The sequence below is a fragment of the Lemur catta genome, chromosome 7, assembly GCF_020740605.2.
Source record: "Lemur catta isolate mLemCat1 chromosome 7, mLemCat1.pri, whole genome shotgun sequence".
In the NCBI taxonomy this organism is placed as follows: Eukaryota; Metazoa; Chordata; class Mammalia; order Primates; family Lemuridae; genus Lemur; species Lemur catta.
In genome coordinates, this window is record NC_059134.1 from 64,204,554 (window position 1) to 64,229,512 (window position 24,959).

General features: G+C 50.0%; 1 protein-coding gene across 1 annotated transcript in view; it reads right to left on the reverse strand.

Moving 5' to 3' along the window:
- Positions 1-11,822, reverse strand: part of LMO1 (LIM domain only 1) — a 35,391-nt gene extending 23,569 nt beyond the window's left edge. Inside the window, exon 1 of the mRNA XM_045556514.1 lies at positions 11,280-11,822. Within this exon, the coding sequence (XP_045412470.1) occupies positions 11,280-11,304 (25 nt within the window). The 5' untranslated portion in view covers positions 11,305-11,822. The remainder of the gene's footprint in view (positions 1-11,279) is intronic.
- Between the last annotated feature and the right edge of the window lie 13,137 nt (positions 11,823-24,959).

Below are 24,959 nucleotides of genomic sequence, written 5' to 3' on the forward strand. Positions count from 1 at the left end.
AGGATCAAAGAGTAGCATGAAAACATCCTTGGGGCACGAAGGCAGGTCAAAACTTCGAACTCTGCATTTGGGTGAAGTACTGGCTTGGAACCAGGTGCCTGAGGGAGCCCTGCCCACTGCTCTCCAGAGCCCTGTCCCCTGCCAAGAAGATGCCTCACAGATGGGAAACAGCTCCTGGCTGGGTTGAGAGCAGCTGCCTGGAAAAGACAGCAGGCAAAGAGAAGTGGTGCAGGCCTGCAGTCCCATGCCAGGCTGGGTGCAGAAAGGATCTTAGAGACACTCAGCTGAGACAGGGAGCAGACACTTCCGGTGCCTTAGTTTCACCAGGCATAAAAAGAGGTAATTGACCAGGCTACTCTCAGCCCGAGGCTATGACTTCCACTCACTGGCCTCCAGGCTTTGAGCCTGCTCCAGGGTCCCCTCTGCCTCCTAGTTGAGATTCTACCTGGGAACAGCAGGGGACAGGAACCTTCCACCTGGATTCAAATGTGACAAGACCAAATGTGGAGGGCTGAGGGCCATGAATGTTCTCACCTGGGAAACTGTGTCTCCTGACGCCAGGAGACCAAGGAAGGAGAAAGAAACCTCACTGGCTGTTCCCTTCTGCTGGCCTCAGCCCACCACACCAGTCCCCCAACAGCCATGTCTCCACATACAGCGCCACAAGGCATCAAGCAGGCAGCCCCCAGGCTGTAAATGGGGAAACCAAGGCCCAGAGAGAAGGGAGTTGCCCAAGGACACACGACGAGGTGGTGGCAGAGGCAGGACAGGGATGTGGGAGTCCCAGCCCCAGCCCTGTGCTCCCCAGGCTGCTGTGGGAGTGCTCCAGCCCAGGGGAGTGCTCCTCCACCCTGCTTCCACATGAGGAGCTGCTAAAGCTACTTCTGCCTGCCCAGGCTGCCTTGCAGACGCTGTCTCCACCTCCCCCAGCAGCAGCCAGCGAGGACTTGGGACCCTCAGTCCAACAGCAGTGGGAAGGCTGGCACACGAAGCCCCCACCCTCACCTCCTCTGAAGGAATGGTCACCAGTGCGTGAGAAGAGAGGCCCTGGGGTGATGGACCCCACTGGATGGCTGCTTTGCAGACCCCTACTGGCCTTGGAAAACTTACCACCTGGGAGAAAAGGAATCCAGCAGCCCCCCGGCCCAGCCGTGCATGTGTGTGTCTGCGAGTGCATGCATGTGCACACACATGTACACACAGCACCATCCCCTCTCACCACAGGGGCAGGCGTGGGAGGGTCTTTGCCAACACCTCTGCAGGGTCACGGCAGGCAGCAGCACGGTTCTCATCTCAACTCTGCCGTGTGCCAGCTTGCTGGGGTATCCCAGGCAAGGGTCATTCCCTCTCTGGGCACAAACTACTTCTCTGCAAAATGGGGCTAGAATTCATCTGCCCTGCCTCCCAAGTGTGCTATGAAGATGAAATGAAAGACTTTGAGACATCGGTGCCTTTCCCTGGTGTGAGGTGACCCAAGAGGCAGAGGTACTGGGACTTCTGGGGATGGAGCTGGTGATTCATTCTCTGGGGGGCAACTAAACTCTTAGACACCCGGGGCCTGAGAGGCTATTCCAGAGGCTGACCTCTCGTGGCAGGCCAGTTTCCACAATGGTCCCCAGTGATCCCATCTCCTGGCTTCACACCCCTGTGTAATCTGCCCCACTTCCTTGAGTGTGGGCTGGACTTAGTGACTTGCTCCCAAGGAAGAAAACATAGCAAAAAGGACACAATGTCACATCCGCCATTAGGTTATAAAAGACTTTCACTTCTGTCTTGTGAGCAGACACTCTCTCTCGATGGCTGTAAGGAAGCAAGGTGCTGTGTTGGAGAGGCCCACGTGGCATGGGACTGAGGGCAGCCTCTGGTCAACAGCCAGGGAGGAAACGAATCCTGCCAACCACCACATGAGCGAGTTTGAAAGCGGCAGCTTCCCCGGATGAATTTTGAGATGAGCTCACAACCCAGCTGACACCTTGATTACAGTCCCTGAGAAACCCTGAAGCGGAGGACCCAGGTAAGCAATATTCGGATTCCTGTCCCACCGCAATGACAGAGTAAACGTGTGTTGTCTTGAGCTGCTAATTTTTGAAGTAATTTGTTACGCAGCAATAGATAACGAATACACCGCCACACCGGCCTACACAGGAAACAGAGGGCCCTCCCCTCAGGCCACTGAGAGCGGGCGCTGCAGACAGATCTCTGCCCCACAACCTGAGCTCTTGTGAGCGTCCTCCTAGAGCGCAGGCCTTCGTATGGAGTGCCGTGTGGAGGGGGGCCCAGAGGACAGGGCCCTGTCTCCAGTCATCCTACCATGCCCCCCGCGCTCAGCCGGGCGAACCAGGAAAGTGGACGGAGCTGACCCTCAAGGAGCTATAGCCCTGGGTTCTTTCCAAAGAGCAGTCCTCCCAGGGCTGGGGACCCCAGGTATGTCTGGAGGAGAGCAAGCTTTCCAAGCACGCCCGCTTCCCCTTTCCCCCCTGCTCTCGCCAAAACCCTAGGAAGGTTGGGGAAATTGCACCAACCGCTCACCAGACTGTCAGAAGCTTTGCTTGTTAAAGTCTCAACAGACCTAAAAGGTGGCCATGATGATACCCATTCTGCTAGATGGAATTATTACAATTTACTCATTAGAATTAATAAGTGGCAGAGGCAGGACTTGAACCAGTCTGTCTGACCCAAAGGCCATGCTAGTTCAACTTCTTTTACAAATAAGAAAACTGAGAATCAGAACATTCAAACGTTCTTATGGCACCCACAGGCAGCCCCACACAATCCTTCCTGGATATGCTGTCATTAGGCTTGGGGTGTTTACAGTTCCAGGGAGAGGAGAGGCAGGATGGGGCCGGACTGCAGGAGCCCAGGCCAGAGTTGCTCCCACGTGTCTGGGAAGAGTGGATCTCTCTCTCTATCAACCAGCAAAGCTGAATTATTAAAACTCCCTTCTGGGGTACTACAGATTTTTCTCCACCGAGACTCAGAGAAGAGGGGCAGCCGATCCTGCCACACAATATTAAAATGTCAGGAGTTTAAGGCCAGCGTTGGTTGAGTCATAAGTTATCAGCACCCAGTGAGGGCCGACAGAATGCCTCCCTTAAATTATTAAGCAGAAAGCATCAGACTGTAATATTTTGCTAAACCAAAGTATAGACACAGACAAAGATGTCATTTCAATATTTGAAACCAGTAAGTTTAATTTAAAATAAGAGCAAACCAATAAGCTCAGAACATAGTGCCATATGAGAGGAAAATTATACTGTGAGAGGAAAAAAAAAAAGTAGAAGGACTTAAGAAATTTATAAAAGTAATCTCCAAGTGGAAATTAGAAATCAAGGCCTAGAAACAGAATAACACAAAAGAAATATTACTGTCCACTTTCTAAATCAATATAACACTGCTCCACGCTGGAATTACCATGGTAACTCAAGTAAAAAGAATCAAGCAATTCTTATTATTTCAAAATAAAATCACAGCCTGAAGCCTGGGTTTTATTACAACCACTGATAGATCGCTGGCTTGTATTTATCTGAAATATTGCTTTTCAATCAGCTGGTTTATGAATGTACACAGGCCTCTCACCAGCCCATTCACCACCCCATTTTGAGGCGAGGGGCCAACCACGGAATTGATTTTCACCCGGCTGCATCTGCATGTGTGCCCGGGTTAGGGTCAACTCTGGTAACGCAGAGCGTCACACCCCTTCAAACTATCCAGTGGCTTTGCAGGACAGAGAGGAAGATTTGGAAGAGGCAATGGGAGCTGAGCTCAGGCTGGTCCCCTCCAGGCCGGCTCTCAGAGAAAGGGGGCAGGGCTCTGATGGCAGCCCCTGACAAGCTGCCCACACAGCCAGCTTCCTCCCCCCCCAAGTCATCTTCTCCTGGGCTTCTACCCCCTTCCTCAAACTCCCTCTGGGTGTCCTTACCTCTATCCCCAAGTCTTGACAGCTGGAAAAGGGAGGAGGCAGAGCACAGAAAATGGGTGCATGACTCTGCAGTCAGCCAGCCTGGGTTCACAGCCCACCTCTAGCATGAGCTGTAGGACCTGGGGCCAATCACTCAACCTCTTTTTTTTTTTTTTTTTTTTTTTTTGAGACAGTGTCTCGGTCTGCTGCCCAAGATAGAGTGCAGTGGTGTCATCGTAACTCACTGCAGTCTCCGACTCCTGGGCTCCAGTGATCCTCCTGCTCCAGCCTCCTCCAAAGTGCTAGGATTACAGGTGTGAGCCACTGTGACAGACCGGTTGTTATAGGTATTAAATGAGATCATACATGGAAGGTGCTTGGTGAATTGATTACCAAAATGGCCCCAATTCTCCACCCCTCCCAGCATCCACAAGCTTTGACTTTTCATTTCCCACATTCAAGAGTAGAATCTGTTTCCCCACCCCTTGAATTTGGGCTGGCCTTGTGATTTATTTTGGCCAATAGAATACAGCAGAAGTGACAACATCCCAGTACCAAACCTTGGCCCCAAGAAGCCTTGTGCGTTTCCACACCATCTGGACCTGTCTCTGCCATGAGAACAAGTCAGACAAGCCCACTGGATAATGAGGGACGTGCAGTCTTATCACCCCCAGCATCCAGCCGATCAGCCACCTCCATCCTTCAGGTGTGAGTGAGCCCCGCTGAGACAAGAACAACTGCCAAGCCAGGCCTAGCCTAAATCACTGACCCACAGATTTTTGAGCTAAATAAATGCTTATTGTTTTGAGCCTCTAAGTTTTGGGGTAGTTGGTAATGCAGCAATAACTAATTGATAAAAATGCATAGCACATGCCTCACTTTTAATAGGGGTTCAGCAAAATGATAGCTATTTTTTTATGACCCTTAGAGACTGAGGCCGAAGCCAAAGAGAGCATACTGTAACCATGCAGAGAGCAACGTCAATTCACACAGGCACGTGGCTTCCTGGTTTACCAAGTGTGTACGTGGACATTAAGTGCCAGTTAAATGTTGCACCCATTGTAGGGATGAGAAAACTGAGGCCCAGTAAGTTATATAAAATTACACAGCAGTCACTTGGAACTAGAACCCAGGTCCTCTGATTCATGCTAGCAGAATGCACCTGAATACAGTGCAGGACACTCAAGAAAGCCCACTTGACCTCCAGGGCAAGAGGCAGGGACTGTGACCTGACCTGGAAGGCCTTCACACTGGCATCTGCCCCTGAAACCTGGACCAGCCATCTCACTCTTCCTTATACCACCTGCTTTTAATTCACCCCCAGTTGTATCAGCCACTGTGGGCTCCTGCCTTAGACAGAACACAAAATGAATATATTCCGACGAATGAGGGACAAGCTTGTTGCTAGGTTGAATGGCTGTGTCTCTGGCCTGGAATGGTCTGTGAGAGGGCACAGCCAACTAAAGGGGGAAAGGGCATGCCAGGCAAGGGGGACAAGGGGAGCAAGGGTGTAGAGGCAAACTCTGGGTCAGCATGGAACACAAAACCCGCATATGGGACTGGCATAGCTGAGTGTGGTGGTCGAAATGGCAGCAGGTCTCAGTCAGGATGCCAGGGTAGCAGAGGTGGGCTCAGTCTGGTTGTAATAAGCACCAATAGAAAGATGGTAGGTGTGATGGGACAATGGTGGTGGCAGAACAGAAAAGGGTAAGTCCAGAGTCCCAGATGAATGCAATCCAGTAATGTGCTGATAAATGCTTAACCACCAGCTCTTCACAAAAAGCCCTCACCTGCAGTGTTTGCCAGTTTCCATGGTGCAAATTCTCCCACCATGGTTGATTTCAAACTACCAATGCGATGTCTCTGAACTCAGAGTTGGGAAGAGATGCACAAAATTAGCTCTTGCAAGCCAGTACAGATTGACTCCACTGGAGTAGTCCTATCCTGAGTGTGAACCTGCCAGGAAAATTCACTCTAGCAACACCACAAAGAGCTAAGCCTGGGGTAGGAGGGTGTTCTGCATTCCCCAGTGTCCTCCAACTCTGGGTAGGGCAGGTAGGCAGAAGGACTACATGCCATATGTACCTCTGGGGCTTCTTCAGTCCAAAAGGCCAAGGGCAGGTAAGCACTCATCAGTACCTTCCAGGAGGACTTATATCTGAGGATAGAACCACATCTCCTGGGCTGTTGCAGGCTGGCTAGGGCTGTGACTGGGACACGCAGTCCCAGTCCAGCTGATGTTTCTCTAAGCAGGTCAAATGGTACCTGGCACACTGGGACACCCACATTCTTTACTGCACATTCTGCCCTAACTCCTTCAGTCTTTCTATGCCCATGATCAGGGCTTTCTGGGAGGCCCTCTGGCCCCTGGAGATGGATCCAAGCAACAACCTTGAACTCCCTGCTACATGGGGGCAGCTCTGCCCTTGGTGGGCCACAGCTCTGGAGGGAGGCCCTAACTCTCTGGGTCCACATCTACTCAGGACCCCAACATGGATCAGTCCCTCCCTCTCAGCCTCCCTAGCTGCACCACCACAGCTCTGTCTTCTGCTCAAAGATGGCCCAGCCCACCCAGCCACGGCCACTTCCCAACTCTGGCCATCTCACACTGGGCCATGGCAGAACCTAGCGTCTCCTTTGCCCATGACCACAGAGGATCAGCTGCCGATGTTCACTGGCCATCGTTCATCTGGTCCAAGGGTGAGTGACCAAAATAGACCTCCTCTTGGTCCTGCTCATCAATGGTGCCTGCTGAGAGGCTCCTTAAATGGCAGTGTGTGGGGCCGCCGTCTGGTCTGACTCCAGGACATGGGATGGGGGATCAATTCTCAGAAGGGATGAGAGGCAGGCCCCAGCTCTAGGAAAACACACATTTCCATGTGCTAAAAGCATCTTTGGGGGACGTGTTCAAAGAGAGAGAGAGAAAAAGGCAGCTCCCACAGCTGCAGAGGCCAAGTGAGGGGCCATGCCCGCGCTGAGCCCCGGCACACAAAGGGTGAAGCTTTTAGGCGAGCAGCGGCCAGTGATCTCAGCGTCCCCCAGTCCTAATGCTCCTGAAAGGCTCTCTCCCGCTCCCTGTAATTGGGCATCAGTAGTTAATGCAGTATTGACTGCATTACACGCTCCCGTGCCTCCCCTCGCTAATGCCAATTGCATCACCTTGTACAGTCACCGGCCTGCTTAGCCAATAGCCGTTAAAAGCAATCCAAATCATGAATCATATGGGAAACTTTTAGCAAGACACCGCCATCCAAGGAGACAATTTACAGTTGAGTTAATCTGGGTACATTAGCGAGACATGGATTCTGGACGACAGACCAATTTATGTTGTTTCCCCGTTCCCCTTAGTGCTCTGTGTGGGCAAATGAATGGAAGAGCAGGGAACACAGAGAAGCACCTGCTTCTTTACCCAAGGCTGGGTGGGGGGAGATCCATCTTTACAGACTCTCTGCCTGGCTGAGTTTGGGTAGGAAGAGAAAGCGGCCGTACATGCTGCTCAAGATTTGTGACTCCTCAATCCCAGCAGAGGAGGGCTCCTGCTGGGGTTGGTTATGGCAGGTGCAGAGGGCCTGCATGGGCCTCCCAGCCACAGGGCTCCCCACATGCCACCCCCATCTTCTAGGCACTGGGTAAGTGCAGGATCTGGGCCCCACCCTGCCAGCCTCACAAGGCCTTTACCTTGCTTGGCTCTGCCTTCTTGCTGACGCGCTGGGGTCTCTGGCACAGAACAGCATCAGCATCCACTCCCTGCCTCCATCTCCAGGACTGGGAAGGTCCTGGCCAGAATCTGAGGGGCTATCCCAGGAGGTCCTGCTGGTGGCGCTGGTCAGTACCCAAGCACAGCCAAGCACCTGCTCTGGAGGATCAACTGAGTCAGCTGTGGAGGCTGTGCTCCTGCCAGTCATTAACAATGGAAGACTGTTGCCTGGTCCTCCTCACTCCACCTCCACTCTGCCTGGGCATTTTTACTTATTAAAAATGTTCTGGGAATCATGTCTGGTGTTCAGTTTCACAACCTGCCTGCTGTTTCCTGTGGTCACCACAGCCTTCGTGCTGGGCCTCTGCAGAGGCGGTTTACACTCAGACTTGCCTTTTTCCCACGTGCACCTGGGAACACACCAGTGCCCCCAGCTGGATGCCCCAGCATCCTCTCCTTCCCGGTTCCCCACAGCCCAAGGCTCTCACTGTTCTTGGGGCCTCTGGGACTCTCTGCTGTCTGCCCCTACTCAAGGGCCTCTTGTCCAACAGCCCAAGGGCTAATTTGACTGGCAGGGTTCAGGGCGGTAGCTCCCTCTGCTCCCCTGGGACTGTAAGCCTCCCCAAAAGCCTACAGCCTGGTACCAGCCCAAGCCGCAGGAGCCAGGGGAAAAAGGGCTGTTTCTCCGGGAAAGTTGCAGCTCGGCTCCCTTTCACTGACAGGCAGACCCGGCGGCATTTAGAAAGCCTGGACCCTGAGTTCCAGTAAAGTGGAGAAGGCTAGGCCAAGAGCAGGCATCCAAATGAAAGCAATTAATCTTAAAACCCGAAGTTTAACCGTTTGCAAAACAGATCTTTCCATCTCTGTGGTGACCCTTCACTGCTCGACCTAATGGATTACTTTATTAATAATGCACTGTGCTTAAAAGCAAAAAAAAAAAAATTTTTTTTCTGACGATTCAATACTTCAGAAAGTCTCTTAAACCCGTTGCTACGGCAAACGATTGATATTTTATTATCTTTCAGAAGTACAACATGAAAGCCCTGCAGCCCAGCAGAGCGGGAGCTTTGGTCCTCGGCAGCCGGCAGACCCGACTTCAACCAGAGGAGCCCCAGCCTCTCCCGACAAGATGCTGTCAGGTGGAGAAAAGGCGTTGGGGGTGGTTAATAGGAGCGCTGAGTCCCTGCTGCAGCCAGACAAAGGGTGCTGTGTGCAGCCCTGAGGAACACAGCCCTTTGGGACCCTGAGGGGGCAGCCGATGCTGCCACCCAGCTCAGACAGCCACCTGCTTGGAGGACGCAAGTGTTCAGGAAGAAGTTAGGCAGTCAGTTTGGAGGGGCAGGTGAGTGGATCCAGAGGCTTTCTCCCTCCCCCAGTTGAAGGTGCCATCTTCAAGGTTTCCTGGAACCAGGGGAGGCCAGACTCCAATGGGGAGTAGAGCATGGATTTATGGGCAGAAAGGTTGCTTTTGGAGGACAGCTCGGCAGGGCAGGACCCCACCAGCCTGCCTTCCTTGTGCTGTACTGGACTGCAGAGCCCGGTAGCATCAATGGTAGCAGGCACCAATTGTTTGGACTGGACACAGTGGGGGACAAAGAAGTATCTCAAGCTCTTCTCCACAGCTCTGGCAGAAGCCAGAGGAAACACATGCCCAGGGTGCTTGAAGTGTACTACTGTCTAGAGGCAGGAAACTGGCTAAAATGACCTCCAGAGATCCATTCGGACTCAAGATTCATCTGAAACCCTTAGTATGAGAGCCCAAGGGGTGCCTGGACAGAGATCTAGCTCCAAGACCCTGGGTGGAAGTGGGGGTGCCATCTTGTCAGCATTAGACCAATCTCCCTGGCCTGAGGCCTCTCATGTATAGAGCCTGGGCTTTCTGAATTCCTGGCTTGGGTCTGGGGAGTCAAGCATGCCAGATAAACTCCTCTAAAGATGGACCTGATTTCTACATATGCCCCATAGTGAGAATATCCCCAGGTACTAAGGAAGGACCCTCTGCACTGGCTTCTCCAAGCCCTTCATTATTACTGAGAGGGAAAGTGAAGTCTAGAGAGATAGGCATGACTGTTCCAAGGTAACACAAAGAGTTCATGATGAAAGGTGCTAAATCAAGGCCTCCTCCTTCCCTGTCTGGCTTGACCCCAGACCCCTTCTTTTCCTTTTCTTTCTCTATGAAGTTTTCTGATGGTTCAAATGAGGCTCCAGAGGAGGGGTCCATGGATAGATAAGAATGTGCTGAAGACAGATGTCATACTCCAGCCAGCCCCGAAGCACTTAGTTCCCCCCTTTCCTCTCTTCCTATAGGCATACCAAACCGTGGCCTGCATGGGCTTCCCAGCCACAGGGCTCCCCACATGCCACCCCCAGGCCAGACACTTGAAATGCCCCCTGCCTGCCAGATGTCTCAGGAGGTGGTAGGTAAGCTCAGGCATCAGCACCTGGTAGCAGCAAAGTGAACATCCTGTGTGACCTTGAACAAGTCACTTAAGTTTGCATGTTCATCAAGCGGCCAGTCAATAACATCGTGGGCAGACAGCACAGGCCCAGCAGAGTCCAAAGTAAAAGGTCAGAGGATGGCCACCAGAGTCACTCCAGGAGGATTCCCGCTGACTCACAGCTTTGGGCCCTTTCGGTTCCTCACCACTGGCAGAAAGCAGGCGGCAGTGTGGGTGCCAACAATCACACACAGATCTCCCTACAACACCGACAGGGCAGGAGGGCCTGGGATGCCAGGGAACTACCACTCTCCCGACCCTGGGAGCTCATCTTAGGTCACAGAGCACTCACTTGGTGTTACCCCCAAATGGGCTGGGATCCCAGCCTTCTAGGAAGCTTACTGCAGGGCACTCCCAGCCAACAAAGCTTTGGGGTCTATGAGACCACCTGCTAGTGGTTTCCAGCAGCCATGGGCTTCTCTGTTCTGATCTCTCCCGAGCCCTGCGATCTTCTGGGGCGCACTGAGGCTCTTGAACATGAAAGGTCCACACCACTCACGCAGGCCGCTCCTGCACAAATGCCACTGGCCAGCGGTGGGACACTTTCTCCCTCTGGGCCAAACTCTCGCCTCGGCGCTCAAGGAGATAGGGAGGCAGTGGGCCAGCAGAGGCTTCTCTCTCTCTCTCACCGAGCCAGGCTCGTGGGCAGCTGTCCCCTGGAGGGCCCAACTGGCCTTCCAGATCGTGCCATCCTCCCGCGCTCCCACTCGCCCCAAGCTCTGGAGTCCGGTTCTCCCCCGAAGCCGCTGATTTGCTCGGCGCTCAGCGCCTCTCGGGTTACGCGGCCGGCGCGAGGGTGATGGCTGCGGTGAGAGGAGCAGCCGCAGAGACGAAAGGCTCAACGCGAACCGCCACGGCGCGGAGATCGGAGGGGAGCCGGAACCTCCACGCGGCCCCGCAGCGCATCACACGGCCGGCGCACGGCTCCCCGGCGCGCGGCTCCCCGGCTCGCGGCCCGGGCCCGGGGGACGCGCGGCCCCGGGCTCTCTCGCTGCCCACCCCCCCCGCCCCGAGTCCCGCCCGGCCCTCCCCCTGCCCCCCGGCCCCTGCCCGCCGCGCGCCGCCCGCCCCGCAGTCCCGGCACAGCCCGGCATGTGTGCGCCTGTGTCCCCGCGTGTGTGTTCCCGCGCGCCGCGGCGGGGGGCGAGGGGGTGGGGGGGCGCCGGGACCCCCGCCTGCCACCTACCGTCCTCCTTGTCCAGCACCATCATCTCGGGCGCTCCGTGTCCAGCCGCAGCTCGGCTCGGCTGGGAGAAGGGCGCCGACTCGGGGCGCGCTTCGGCGGGGCGGCCGGTCCTCGAGCAGCGAGCGGGCTCTAATTACCCGCTTGTCCGGCTCTTAACCTAGATTGCACTCAGCTAGAATTACATTCAGGAGTGAAGCACTTCGCGGATACAAAAGCAGTCTCACCTACTTTTGTGCCTCAGAATTGCAAGGAACTACGAACTGCAATTTAGAGAGGGAGGGGAGAGGGAGAGAGAAGGGGGAACAGAGGATCAGAGCCGTTTCTTTGATTCTCACCTTCTAAATGGCTCAATTTGCCCAGTATAATCTGTCTTAATGTAATTGCGTTTGATAGCTCATAACCCTGGCTCTGGCAACGACACAGCTTTCAGCCTCATAAAGTGTTTTCCCCTCGGATTTAATCTGAATCTCAATCTAAAATTATATTCAAAGAGATGGGGGAATCTCGGCGGCCGTCTCCCGCTGCCTTTCTCCCTCAATGTATGAGGTTTGCACTCCTGCCACTGAATAAATGCACACATTTCCCGAGGCCCCCTCCCTCCCGGGTTAATGGGGAGTGGAGACGCGCGGCTGGCCGGCTCCGCAGCGCCACCTGGAGGCCTCTCGGCCCCAGCTAGGCGCGTGGCTCGCTCCAGTTGTGGGGTCCTGGTCTCCAATGTTTGTCTGGTGGACCAACCCCATCTGCTACTCCCAGCCCCTCAGCCTTGATTTCTGCTTGAGCAATATTTCTCTGAGCCCCGTCCTTCCCTTCCTACAAGCTCTGCCCGGGGTTTCTGGTTGCTTCCTAGATTGTTTGGCAAAGTTAACCCTCTTCAGAGCACAAATGCTCCCACCTTGGGTCTTACAGCACTATCCCTGACCCCAGCACCGCCCCCACCCCCGCCAACCCCACCGAGAGCGTCCTGATTCCATGGAGTGGGAGAACTTGTCTCAGCTTCTCTCCGAGCAAGCACAGGGTTTCTCATTCCACAATATTTACTGAGCATGTATTATGTGCCAAGCACTATTCTCAGGCACTGGGTATACAGCAGTGAACAAAACAACCATTCTCTGTAACACATGAGGCAGGAAAGGAGATACTGCCCATCTCTTCTCCTCCTGGACCCTGCTTGTCCCCAGAACCCTGATGCTAGTGTCCAGGCTGCCTATTCCAGGAAGCCCACCTACTTTTAAATCCCAAGAGGTTTTTTTTCTCCCTAACAGTATAGAGTTCCAGGAAGAATGGAAATAATGACTTTTCTCCAGACCAAGGAGGGCTCCAGACAGATGTGTTGGAGGCTTAGTCCCAGCAGTCACTTCTGAGGACTAGACCCAGGCAAAGAGAAGGAAACTGAAGTCCCTAAAGGGGAGAAGAATCACCAGTTGGGATTTTATTTCATCTCTGCCGATTACCAACAGTGGACCTTAGCAAGTCACTTTCTCTCTCTGGGCCTCAGTTTCCCTGTTTGTGAAGTGGGAGACCTACTCTTCCTGTCTCCAAGGTTGCTGTGGGATAATGCATGTGAATGTGCTTTGTAAACTGTGGCACTCCAGACAGTTGGTGGGGGAGGGAGGAGATTATCTGGTACAAAGGAGACATGGAGGCTAGTGCTTGCCCCTTAAACCCTGGGAGGTCCCAATGCTTGACAGGGGTGGAGAATGGGGGGCTGCAGCCCATCTTCCTCCCTCCTAGGCAGGGAAGTCAGGCTTTGAGAAAACAGCAAAGCTGCTGCTTCTAATGAGATGCTTCATCCGCAGCTCAGAGGTTTCGCTTTCCCCTTCGTCTTGAATACTTAATCCTAATAGTCCTTGAGTATATTTGATGTTAAACATATCATTTTGCTCAGACTCACCATCCCTCGGGACTGTGAGCTTGATCTCTCCCCTGTCACTGCGGCCAGAGGTGTGCCCTCAGGGTCTGGAGGAGGCTTTGGCACCACTGCCCCAGCACCTTTGGTGCTAGCCCCTTGCCCTAGCCAGAACTGGGGGCCAGAGAGTGCAGTGAGCAGAGGGCCTGACAGGCTGGCAAAGGGCAGCTTCTTGCTGTACAAACCTCTGTGCTACCTGGAAGCATTCACTCCATATGGGCAACAGCCTGACTCCTGATCTCCAGGGGTGGCTTCTCCTCACTTTCAGAGTCTGGACCTGAGCCACAAACCAGGATTCAACTAGCCATGGCTGCTTTTCCACTCTCTTGTCTACGTGTCGTGCTTGGGACTCTTTGTTTCAATACCAGCTCACCCCAGCCTCCAGGGTACCCAGTTAGCAGCCACATGGCTGGCATCCCTTTGAGGAGTCAGGGCCCCAAACCCAGAGACTGGAGCAGGCCTAAGGTGCCAAGCAACAGGCTGCAGAGGGAGGGCATGTCAGCAGGGGACTCACTGAGGGCCGCTTGTGCCCACAGGCAGCTCTCTGCACTCCCAGCTGTGAGCATGGTCCTCCCAAACTGATCTGGAGGGGGACCTCCACAGCTGGGTTACAGAACTGCCCAGTAAGTCTTGGAGGGTTTGGGGCTTGAGCTCCTAGCCAGGAAGGGGCCTGCTGGGTTGACAGGCACATAGGAGCCTTACTTATCAGATCCAGTGGCCTCCCTCTCAGCTCATAGGTGATTGCTGGGCAGGCAAGTAACTCCCACCCCCATGCTCACCCCCACCCAAGCTGCCTCCAGGTCCAGGGACACACCCATAACATCGGAGTGGAATCCTCAGATCCCCCAGGGCTGGGGGAGGTAGTCTTTGCCCAGCACATTCCACAGGTGATGAGCATGTACTCTCACTTTGACATGCCAAGAGTGCTTCAAAATGCTCTTGAAATGCCTCTGGGGACAGCAGGGAGAGGCCAGTTGATCAGCCCCCGAGGTTTCTTTGAGGAGAAAGGGGGTGCTACTGGCTGCCTTACAAATTTTTGGGCAGGTCCAAATTTGTCCCTGCACCTGGTAGGAAAGTCCTAAGGAAGAGTTCCTGACTGAAGGTGGGAGTGGGAGATAGTGGGACTCGGTGCCCAAGGGCCCAGGCAGACTAGATATTCCAGAACGCTTTGGTGGAGACCGTCAGATGTGCCTCAGCCTCAGGGCCCGCTCCCGACACAGTGCAGCTGCCTTCAAGATGGAGTTACAGGTGATGCTCACAGACGTGTTCAGGGTGACAAGGGCCCCTTCTCTGTGGCCACCACAGTTGACAGGACAGAGTGAACCTACAGAATTTGCAGTGCAATCAGGATCCCTGCCGGCCATGTTCAGATGCCTGGCCCTTCTCCCTACTTACACAAAAGCGACCAATGCACAGGAATTTGCAACTAGCTAGAGTGGAAAAGTGCACAGTTGGCAAACTTTTCCTCTTGGTTTCTGAAGAACCTGGACAGGCCTTCTCAGAAGCTGCAGTCATAAACTGTTAGGCCTTGTGGAGGCCTAGGCCAAATCTGCATTCCAGAAAACAAGTCTCCCCCACCCCTTGATAAAGGTCAACCTTCCCCTGCACAACAGCCATGAGAAGCTTGTGGGTGTAGGATGACCAACTGTCCAGGTTTGCCCTGGGACTGAGGGGTTTCCTAGGATACAGGACTTTCAGTGCTAAAACCAAGACAGTCCTGGGCAAACCAGGACCGCTGATCACTACAGTGGGAGGTGACAGGGTGGGACAAGGGACTAGTGGGGCCAGAGAGGAAGGCCAGGCAGGCAGACCCTTTCCCTGTGGATCAGTAGCTGCCTCTCAATCCCAAATTTCCCAAACTCCTGCCCCATCGTGTCATTTTCCAGGCACTAATGGACTGTCCCAGGTCCTGGGGATGGTCCACAGGCCAGCCAGGGCTGTGAGTTCTGAGAGAATAGCAGTGGAAAGGGCATGAGTTGGACCCAGGGGTGGGACAAGATTTTGTGAGGCCTCAAGCTTACTGCACTTTAGGAGGTTCTTTAAGAAAAGGAATACAAGATTACTAATGCAAAATTACCACCAGGGACCTGGCAACTGAAGGACCCTAAACTTCACTAGCTTCAAGGCAAAACCGCCTCTGTTTCAACCTGATATTTTGGATTATGTGGTCCACCCATCTACCCCAACCAGCGCAGCACCTCCCCGTCAGGACTGGGTGAACTGATGGCAGCGTCCTCCCCAGTCTTGCCAGTGGCGGAAACAATGTCACCCATCCCGCAGCTACGAAGTCCCAGACCTGAGGGACCCCAGGACCGTGCTGGTTTGACTGCACCCTCACCCCTGCACCTGCAGGTTCTCTGGGCATCCCCCTGGGGGATCTGTTCCGCAGTAGCGTCCAGAAAGGGGGCTTGCAGACACCCAGAGAGGCCGGGAGACTGGATGACAGTGAGCACTGCCTGGAAGCCCGCGGCGCGGGTCGCAGAGGCGGTCCCGAAGCCCGCAAGGCGGCAAGAGCCAGTGAGAAAGTTCCCGTCCGGAGCGTGCGGGGCCGGCTGGCGTGCTCCTGGGGGCGGTGAGGCTCCTAATCCCGCTGACGAACCTCCGGGACCGAGCCTGGCACCGCCAACACAGGCACCCGCGCACACATTCAGCAGCCGCGCTTCCGGAAGCCACCAACCGGCCCGCCGCGGCCGGTGCAGGCGTGGGGGAGCCACCGCCGCTAGCGGGGTGGCCTCGGCAGGGCCCGCGCCGCCGCCCCCGCCCCGCGCCCCGCGCCCCACGCAGCCCCGGGCACCGGCACGGCGCGCCGGGCACCTACCGTCCTCCTGGTCCAACACCATCGTCCCCCGGCCGCTGCAGCCGGGCACGGGCCGTGGATGCGGAGGGGCGCGCGGCTCGGACTCCCGCCGCCGGCCGCCTGCGCGGGCTCCGCGCCCCGCGAGCCGCGGCCGCCGACGGGGCCCGACCGACCGGCTCCGGGAGCGCAGCCCCGCGGGCAGGGAGCGCGAGAGGAGGCGCGAAGGGCGCGGTGCGGCCCCGGGGCGGGCGCGGGCGCGGGGACGCGACAGCCGGGCTGGGACCGCCGGAGCCGCGCGAGCAGCCGCTGCCCGGGCCGGGCCGGAGCCGGAGCCGCCGCCGCGCGCCTTCTCCCTCCGCGCCGGCCGCGCTCGCCTCAGCACAGCGAAGGCTGCGTTTCCCAGGGCCCCTCACATTCCCCTGTTAATTAAATCAATTCATTATGCTCAGATCTGATTAGCAGCCCTTCCCCCCCTTTGAATCAATTATTCAATACACAAACATAATTGCTTGGGCCAGAGGTGCCCGCCATTAGCTTATTTAACTCCAAGGACACTAATTACCCGCAGGGCACGGGAACTTTTCTCATTAATTCTGACAAAACACAAAAGCACAGCCAGAGTGTGTGCGTGTGAGGGACTCTGTGTGTGTGTGTGCGTGTGTGTCAGCGTGCCAGTGTGCGTGTGACCGCGTGCCAGAGTCAGGGCGGTGAGGGGCGGTGAGCCCGTGTGCGCTCAAGACGGGTGGGGTGGCGTGTGTGCGCTTCCGAGCCTGGGGCCATGCCCTGGTGAGCGGGGGACTCCCTGAGTGTGTTTCTGTACCAGCGCACCGGGCTGGGTGTGACTCTGGGTCTGCGGACTGTGGGCCAGGGTTGGAGACCCAGCACAGGAGTGTGTGTGAGATTTCGAGAGTGCTTCTGTGTGTGACTTTGCGACTGTGATTCCGTGGCTACTGTGGCAGGCGCCCATATCCCCTTTCCTTTTTCATCGTTGCCCGCGGCACGTTCAGTCCCACGGGGGACAGTGCAGATCACAGGGAGGATAAGGAGGCGGTGGGTGACCCTGGAGCCAGGCTGGGCCACAGCATCCTCCTCCCCATCACCTGTTCATGCACGGGCTGGGATTTGCTCTCCACCAGCCCGGCCCCTCCTCACTCCCCAGTTATAAGCCCCAGGTTCCCACCCCCCTCCCAGTACTGCCCCACTCTCCACTTTTATCCCAGAGCCCCCCCCCACCCCATTTCCACACAGGCCTGACACCCAGGCACACTCCCCCCAACTCCCCTCCACCCCACGCCTCGTTCTTTGCCTGCCGTCTCAAGGCTGTGCTGAGGGTGTGCCTATGGTTGACCAACTTCTCCACATTTTACCTCCCAGGAAATCTCTATTGAGAGAGCCAGGGAGAGAGCCCACAGAGGCAGGGACACAGAGGGTAATTGATTCCCCCAAATTAGGTTTCTGCTTTCTAAAGACCGGTATTGTTCTTGTTCTCAATGTGCACAGAGGTATTGAAGATTTCCTTTTTGTTTCCTCGGGCAATGAATGAGCTTAATCCATTTGGCTTTATAAATCAGGAAACTAATATTCGCTCCTTTCCATAGCAGCTTTTTAAAAAATTTAATTGGTGGGGGAGGCACGGTTAGTCACCCTTATGCTGTCCCCAAGCCCCCACTTATCAAAACACATTCTGATTGAGGGGTGGAAAGGAGGGGGCTCATCCTGATTCCTTTCACCCTCCTCCATCCTTGCACATGGACCCACATAGTATCTGGGAAAGTTTGAGAAATGATTGCATGAATTGTATTCAATTTAGTGAAGAAAAGGAGGAGTGCTCAGAGGGGCTCTTCAGAATGATCTCCCAAACTGGCTGCTCTCAATTCCTCACTAGCACTGAGCTACTGCCTAGATGAGTGCTGGCTGTTCCTTGTACTAGAGCATCTGGTCAAGGGGGCAAGTGGGTTCCTGAAAGTCTGCCCTTTCCCTGCTCTCCAAGCCATGTGCTTGGCATAGGCTGCACCCACCCAGAGAGGGCATCTTTGGCTAATTTCCACAAAGGCACCATATAGAATAGCATGACCCTACAATTAAGTATCTCTGCTTGGCCAGAGTTCACACTCAGAGAAGCCAGACTGAGGGGTGAGCATCCAGCCTCCCTGCTCCCTGCCCCCTCACTTGCAGCAAGGACCTGTGGGATTTCTTAAAAGACCAGCCTCCTGATTTTCATAGAGAGCAAGAGAAAGTTCAGAGAGATTAACCATCATGGAGTGGTCAGGAATGCTGAAGCAGATGCCCAGCCCCATCTCTGCATTTATAGGGGGCCCCAACTCCTGGTGAAAGACACTGAACTCAGTCCACAGCTGGGAATGAGACAGGAACAGACCTGTCACAAGGACTGAGGTCCCCAGCAGGAGTCATGCTGGGGGAGAGACAATGAGCCTCCTGAGAGGAGATTTTGGGTGGACTAGACTGAGCAGCCATGCCTGGAGTTTGGAGGGAGCAACAGTTCTAGGTACAGTGCAAGGCTGAGCCTAACCCACTCCTGACCAGCACTCTCAGAAGTAGATGGCAGTGGTGCAAATGAAGAATGCAGCCGTTTGCTATGGCAGCCCCCTCTGAAAGAGCTGGTCACTAGAAACTAAGGTGTCACCTTGCCCGGCCAAGAAGGAAAAGAGCAGGTGGGGTCAGCAACTTGGTGGCATTGGCAGCAGCTCCAGCAAGATGACAAGGGCATCAGGCAGCAGCTCTAATTATAAGGGAGGTATCTCTTTCCCCAGCCCACCAATGCCCACCTCCCAACCCTGGGATTGTTAGAGAAGAAATAACTACCCAGAATTCCAAATCTAGTGGTGTCCAGAGGGTACTTGGGTTACAAGTGTAAGGATTTCTAGAACTTTTTGGAGAAGAGGATCCTGGAGTGGAGAATCAGAGCATCAGAATTTGAGGCTAATTATTGTGATGTGTGAGATCTGGTATTCGGCATTTGTATGCCTTTGAGACTCTGTGAGCCGGAATGGACCAGAATAATCATGGGGGGGGGCAGCTCCTGGTGCAACTGCCAGCTTTGCCCAGTGGCAGTGGAGGTCAGTACATCAGTATATTACACTAAACATGAAGAGAGTGAATTTCCCTATCAAAAAACAGAGTGCCTGAGTGAGTTAAAAATAAAAATACAACCAAATGCTGTTTACAAGAAATACTCCCAAAACAAGGTGACAAAAGAGACTGAAAATAAAGCAATAGGCAAAGATATACCAAGAGAATGCAAGCAGAGAGGGAGTAAGGAGCAGCAATATTAATGTCAAATGAAGCTAAAAGCATAAACTGCTTGAAAAATTAAGAAACACCCTCTTAAATTAGTATTGGATCAAAAATAAGATCAAAACTGAAATTACAAATACACTAGTAATGAAAAAAGGAACCCAGCACACCATACAGAACTTATGGAACACAGCTGTACTAGCAGGGTAAAAAATAGCCTTAAATGCTTTTAATGTAAAAAAGAAAAAAGGACTGAAAGCAAATGAACTAAATATTTATTCTAATAAATGAGAAAAAGAAAAAAACTAAGCCAAAAAAAGTAGAAGGGAATTAATAAAGTTAAAGTCAGAAATTAATGAAATAGAAAATAAATAAATAATAGGAAAAAAATAATTAAAAGGGAAAATTAGAACCAAAACCTTGTTCTTTGAAATGACTAACCAAACATAAAAACCCCTCCAGGCAAGCCTACTTAAGAAAATAAAGAAAGCAAAAATGTATGATATTAGGTATAAGAAAAGAATTATAGGTACAGAAAAAGTTAAAGAATTATTACAATAATATGTGTAAGCCTATGAAAATAAATGTGAAAACCTAGAGGAAATGAATGGCTTCATGCAAAGTAGAAAATTATCAAAACTGAGCATAGAAGAAGTTGAAATCCTGAATAGGCTAATAAACAGAAGGCATTTAAAAAGATATTATAACTCTGCCATTAAAATATCACAAGGCACCATATGCTCCAGCAATTCCACTTCCAGATATGTACCTAAAAGAGTGCAGGTTCTGGAAAAGATATTTGTACACCCATGTTCTTAGCAGCATTATTCACAGTAGCCAAAAGGTAGAAGGAACCCACGTGTCCATTAATGGATGAATTGATAAAATGTGATATTTACCTACAATGGGATATTATTCAGCCTTAAAAAGGAAGGAACTTCTGACACATGGATGAAACTTGAGAGCATTATGCTAAGTGAAATAAGTTAGTCACAAAAAAAATAAATACTGTTTGATTTCATTTATATGTGGTACCCAGAATGATCAAATTCATACAGACAGAAAGTAGGATGGTGGTCGCCAGGGGCTGAGGGAAGAAGGGAGAATGGAGTAGGGAGTTGTTGTTTAATGGGTAAGCATTTCAGATTTGCAATATGAAAAGAGTTCTGAAGACTGGCTACACAACGATGTAAATGTACTACTGAACTGTACATTTAAAAATGGTTGGGATGGTGAAATTTATGTTTCCTGTATTTCATCACAATTAAAATAAAAAACCACAGATTAAATTAAAAATGAGTTTTATATAACCCAAATAATAGATGATTTTAATGCTACTTAAACTATTCCACACAAGAGAAAAATTTGGAAAGCTTCCTAATTTGTTATATCAGCTAGCATTTTCTTAATTACCAAACCTTATAAAGATTGAATTTCAAAAGAAAGAAAAGGAAAAAAAATTACAGAATGGTTTGGATATTAGTGAAAAATCTGAAATAAGATATTAGCTAACTGAATATGGGAAAAATTATCACAAGATTAATACACCATGACAAAGGAGGGTTTATTTTGACACCACAAACATGATTCAGCATCAGAAAATCTATCAGTATAGGCCACTACATCAACAAATAAAGGGGTAAAATCTGATTATAGTAATATATGTCAAAAATCATTTGATAAAGTTTAGCACACATTGCTAATAAAATATTAAGCAAAAACAAAAATAGAAGAAAACTACTGCAATTTGTTAAGACTGTTTACCAAAACCCAATAGTAAATATGTAAACAATGACATTCTTCTGAAGCTATTTTCATAAATTGAGAACAAAACAGGATGCCCATTATCATTGCTATTATTCAACATTTTTGGAGACTTTAATTAAACAAGACAAAGAAATGAACTATTCAGAATAAATAGCTGTTTTTAAAAAGACAACTGTATGTTTATTTACAAATTATGTGAGTATGTATCAAGGAAATCCAATAAAATTAACTAGATAATTGGGAAAGTAGCTAAATAAAAGGTAAGTGGACAGAAATCCATAGTTTTTTTTCCTAAATGCAATGATATACTAGAAATAGAAATGAAGAAATAGTGACAAAGCTATAAAACACCCAGGAATAATTTAAAAACAACACAGAGCTGGGTGTGGTGGGGTGCGCCTGTAGTCCCAGCTACTCAGGAGGCTGAGGTGGGAGGATCACTTGAACCCAGGAGTTCAAGTTCAGTCTGGGAAACATAGTGAGACCCTGTCTCAAAAAAATAAAATAAAATGTTTTTAAGTAATAAAAACAACCACTATCACAAAGGTAAAGGTCTTCTATGAAGAAAGTTATGAAATCATATTGAAGGGGATATAACAATATCTGAATATATAGAAAAACAGCTATGTTTCAGAAAAAGAAGATGTACCACAAAAAGCCAATCCTTTCAAAATTAATATGCAGATTTAATGCAATTTAATTAGAATCACAAATAAAAATTTTAGAACTTAAATTTAACTTGAAGTTCAATTGAAAAATAAATACCTGAAGCTAGATAAGAAAACACTTGAAAAGAAAAGCTAATTGAAGAGAATTTCCATTACCAGACAATAAAATATACTACAAAGTCACCATCATCTAATAGTATGGTGTAAGCTAGGAAAAGAAAAATAGATCAGAAAAACAGAGAGCCAATAAACAGATTCAAGTACAGAAAGAAATTTTATATATGATTAAAGTTGCATTTCAATTCATCAGAGAAAAAATTAATACATTGTATTGCCATCTGAATAGACATTCTCCAAGGGATATATACAAATAAGCCAATAAGCACCTGAAAAGATGCTTACCATCTTTGGTCATCAGGAAAACACACATCAAAACCACAATGAGATACTACTTCACACCCACTAGGAAGCTAGAATAAAAAATTCTGATAACAAACATCAGTGTAGATGTGGAGAAACTGTAACATTTACACACTGCTGATGGGAAAGTAAAATGGTGCAGCTACTTTGGAAGACAGCCTGGCAGCTCCTCAAAAAGTTAACCATAGAGTCACCATATAACCAGCAGTTGCACTCCTAGGTGTATACCCAAGAGAATTGAAAACATATGTCCACACAAAAATTTGTAAACTGATGTTTATAGCAGCATTATTCATTGTAGCCAAAAGGTGGGGGGAAAAATCAAACGTCCATCAACTGACAGATGGATAGTATTCAGTCACAAAAAGGGATGAATTACTGATACATGCCAGAAGATGGATGAACCTTGAAAACATGATGCTAAATGAAAGAAGGCAGTTGCCAAAGACTGTATATTATGAGATTCCATTTATATGGAATGTCCAGAATGGGCAAGTCTATTGAGAGAGAAAGTAGATTAGCCATTGCCAAGGACTTGGGATCATAGGGGATGACAGCTAAAGTGTTTGGAGTTTCTTTTTGAGGTGATAAAAATGTTCTAAAATTGACTGTGGTGATTCACTTATCTGTGAACATACTAAAATGCATGGAATTGTACACTCTAAGTGGGTGAATTGTATGGTATGTGAATTAGATCTCAATAAAGTTGTTTCAAAATGGTGCTGCCATAACTGGTTATCCATCTAACAAACAAATGGGCTCCCTAGCTCCCCTAAATAGAAAAATTATTTTCCAAGTGGTTTAGATATTTTAATATAAGCACAAAACAATGAAAATATTAGAAGAAATTTGAAGAGAAAAATGTAACAGATTTGGAATATAACATGAGTAAATTTGGTGGGTCTAAGAAAGGAAAAGATAGATATACTAAATTAATTTTTTAAACTTTATTGGCAAAAGATACTGTAAACAAGAGAAAAATATAAATGATTTACTGGGAAAATATTTGCAAAATATATGTAGTATTAAAAGGGAAAATATGCTATAGATACAAAGAGTTTCTATAAATTATACATATATTTATATATATATATAAAGACAAGCGCCCAAAAAAAAAGATAGAAAAAGGATATGAATAGGCTAATCAGAGAGGAAGAGATCTGAATGGTCAATAAAATGCTTGCCATCATTATGAGTTGGGAAAATGCAAATTAAAGCAAAATAGGTTTTCATTGTCTAAATTCATTAGATTGGCAAACAGTTTTAAAAGAGTAAAATGTTTAGATCTGCTAAAAATTTGAGAAAATGGGCACTCTCATTTGTTGGTGTATGGAGGCTGTATATATAAAGTATTGCTTATTGGCTGAGCAAGTAATCTGGCACTATCTATTATAATTTGGGATGAGTAACCTGACATTATCTATTAAAAATGTACATGCCTTTTGACCCAAGAAATCCTTCTTTTGGGACTCCACCTTATGGAGGAAAATCACTTATATATAAGGATAATCCTGTAATGTCAGCATTGTTTGTGGTGGCAGAAAACTGGAAACCATTTGAATATCAGTGTCAATCAATGATTGAATAAATTGTCCTACAACCCTGCTGTAGAATATTATGCAACTGTTAGAAAATGAGTAAGAGCTATAACTACTGACTTGCAAAGGATGTCTGTGATGGTAAGTGAGAAAAGTAGGTTGCAGAGTAGCTAGTAATATTATCCTATTTTTTAAAAAAAGCCTCTCTCTGTTTAGATGCACATAAAAAGCTGTGAAAGGTTGCCCTTGCTCAGGCATTGGTGACCTTAGCAGGTCAGAATGGAAAGCAGGGGTGAGGCAGAAAGCATACCCTTTTAGGATCTTTTCATTACTTATAATCTAAAGTAATTTGTAATTTTCAAAATTTAGAAATAAATTGGGCATTGTTTTTGACACTCCCTCCAATTGGTCACTGCCACTGCCCTGGTCCAAGTGACCATTCTCTCTTGTGCACTGCTGCCAGAACTCCTTACTGGCCTCCCTGTGTCCAACCTGAGCCCCAATACTATATATAGCCTCAATATACCATATACAGCCAGGAGGTAGTTTAAAAATGCAAACCAGGTCTTGCCAACCAACCCTCACACTGTAATGGCTTCCTGTTGCTCTCTGTAGCAAGCCCTTCAAGCTCTGTCTACATGTCCTACCGGATCCTGCATGAGCAGGTGCTTCCGAAGCATCTCCCATTGCTGACACTCACCCCTTGTGCCCACACTGCAGTGTACTGCCCTTGTAATTGTCTGAACCGCCACCCACATCCCAGCCTAGAGATGCACTGTTTCTTCTACCTGGAATGTCCTTCTTCCCTTCTTCATTTGAACCACCTTGTGTTCATCTCTTGGGTCTGGGATTCAATGTCAGGGTGGCCTCTCCCCTTAAGACTAGGTTAGACCTCCCTGTTACAATCTGTCATGGCCCTCTGTGCTTTTTCTCCATAGCTCTTATCACAAACATCTAGTTAATTACATAGTTATTTGTATAATTATTTGTGTGACAGCGATAAAAGAAAAACTATTAAGTTGTAAGTGTTTCCATCTTCTTCTCTAGCCCCCCTGTTTTGGGAAAGAGATGGGTTAGACAACAAGGCCTCAGGAGTCCAACCCAAGCACTCCAGTTAGGAGATTCTGAACTTGCCCCTGGCCTCCATGCACCTGCCACCCAAGCCCCAGCTGGGAGAATTTGGCTGGCTCAAATATTTCCCTCCACTCATTCATTTATCTAGCCAACTAGCTTGTTCAGAGACACCTGTGCACTGAGGATTGAAGACCTGGAGTGATCCTGGGCTAGATCTAAGAGGCCAGGTGTTGCCACATGTTCCTAAAGGTGGTG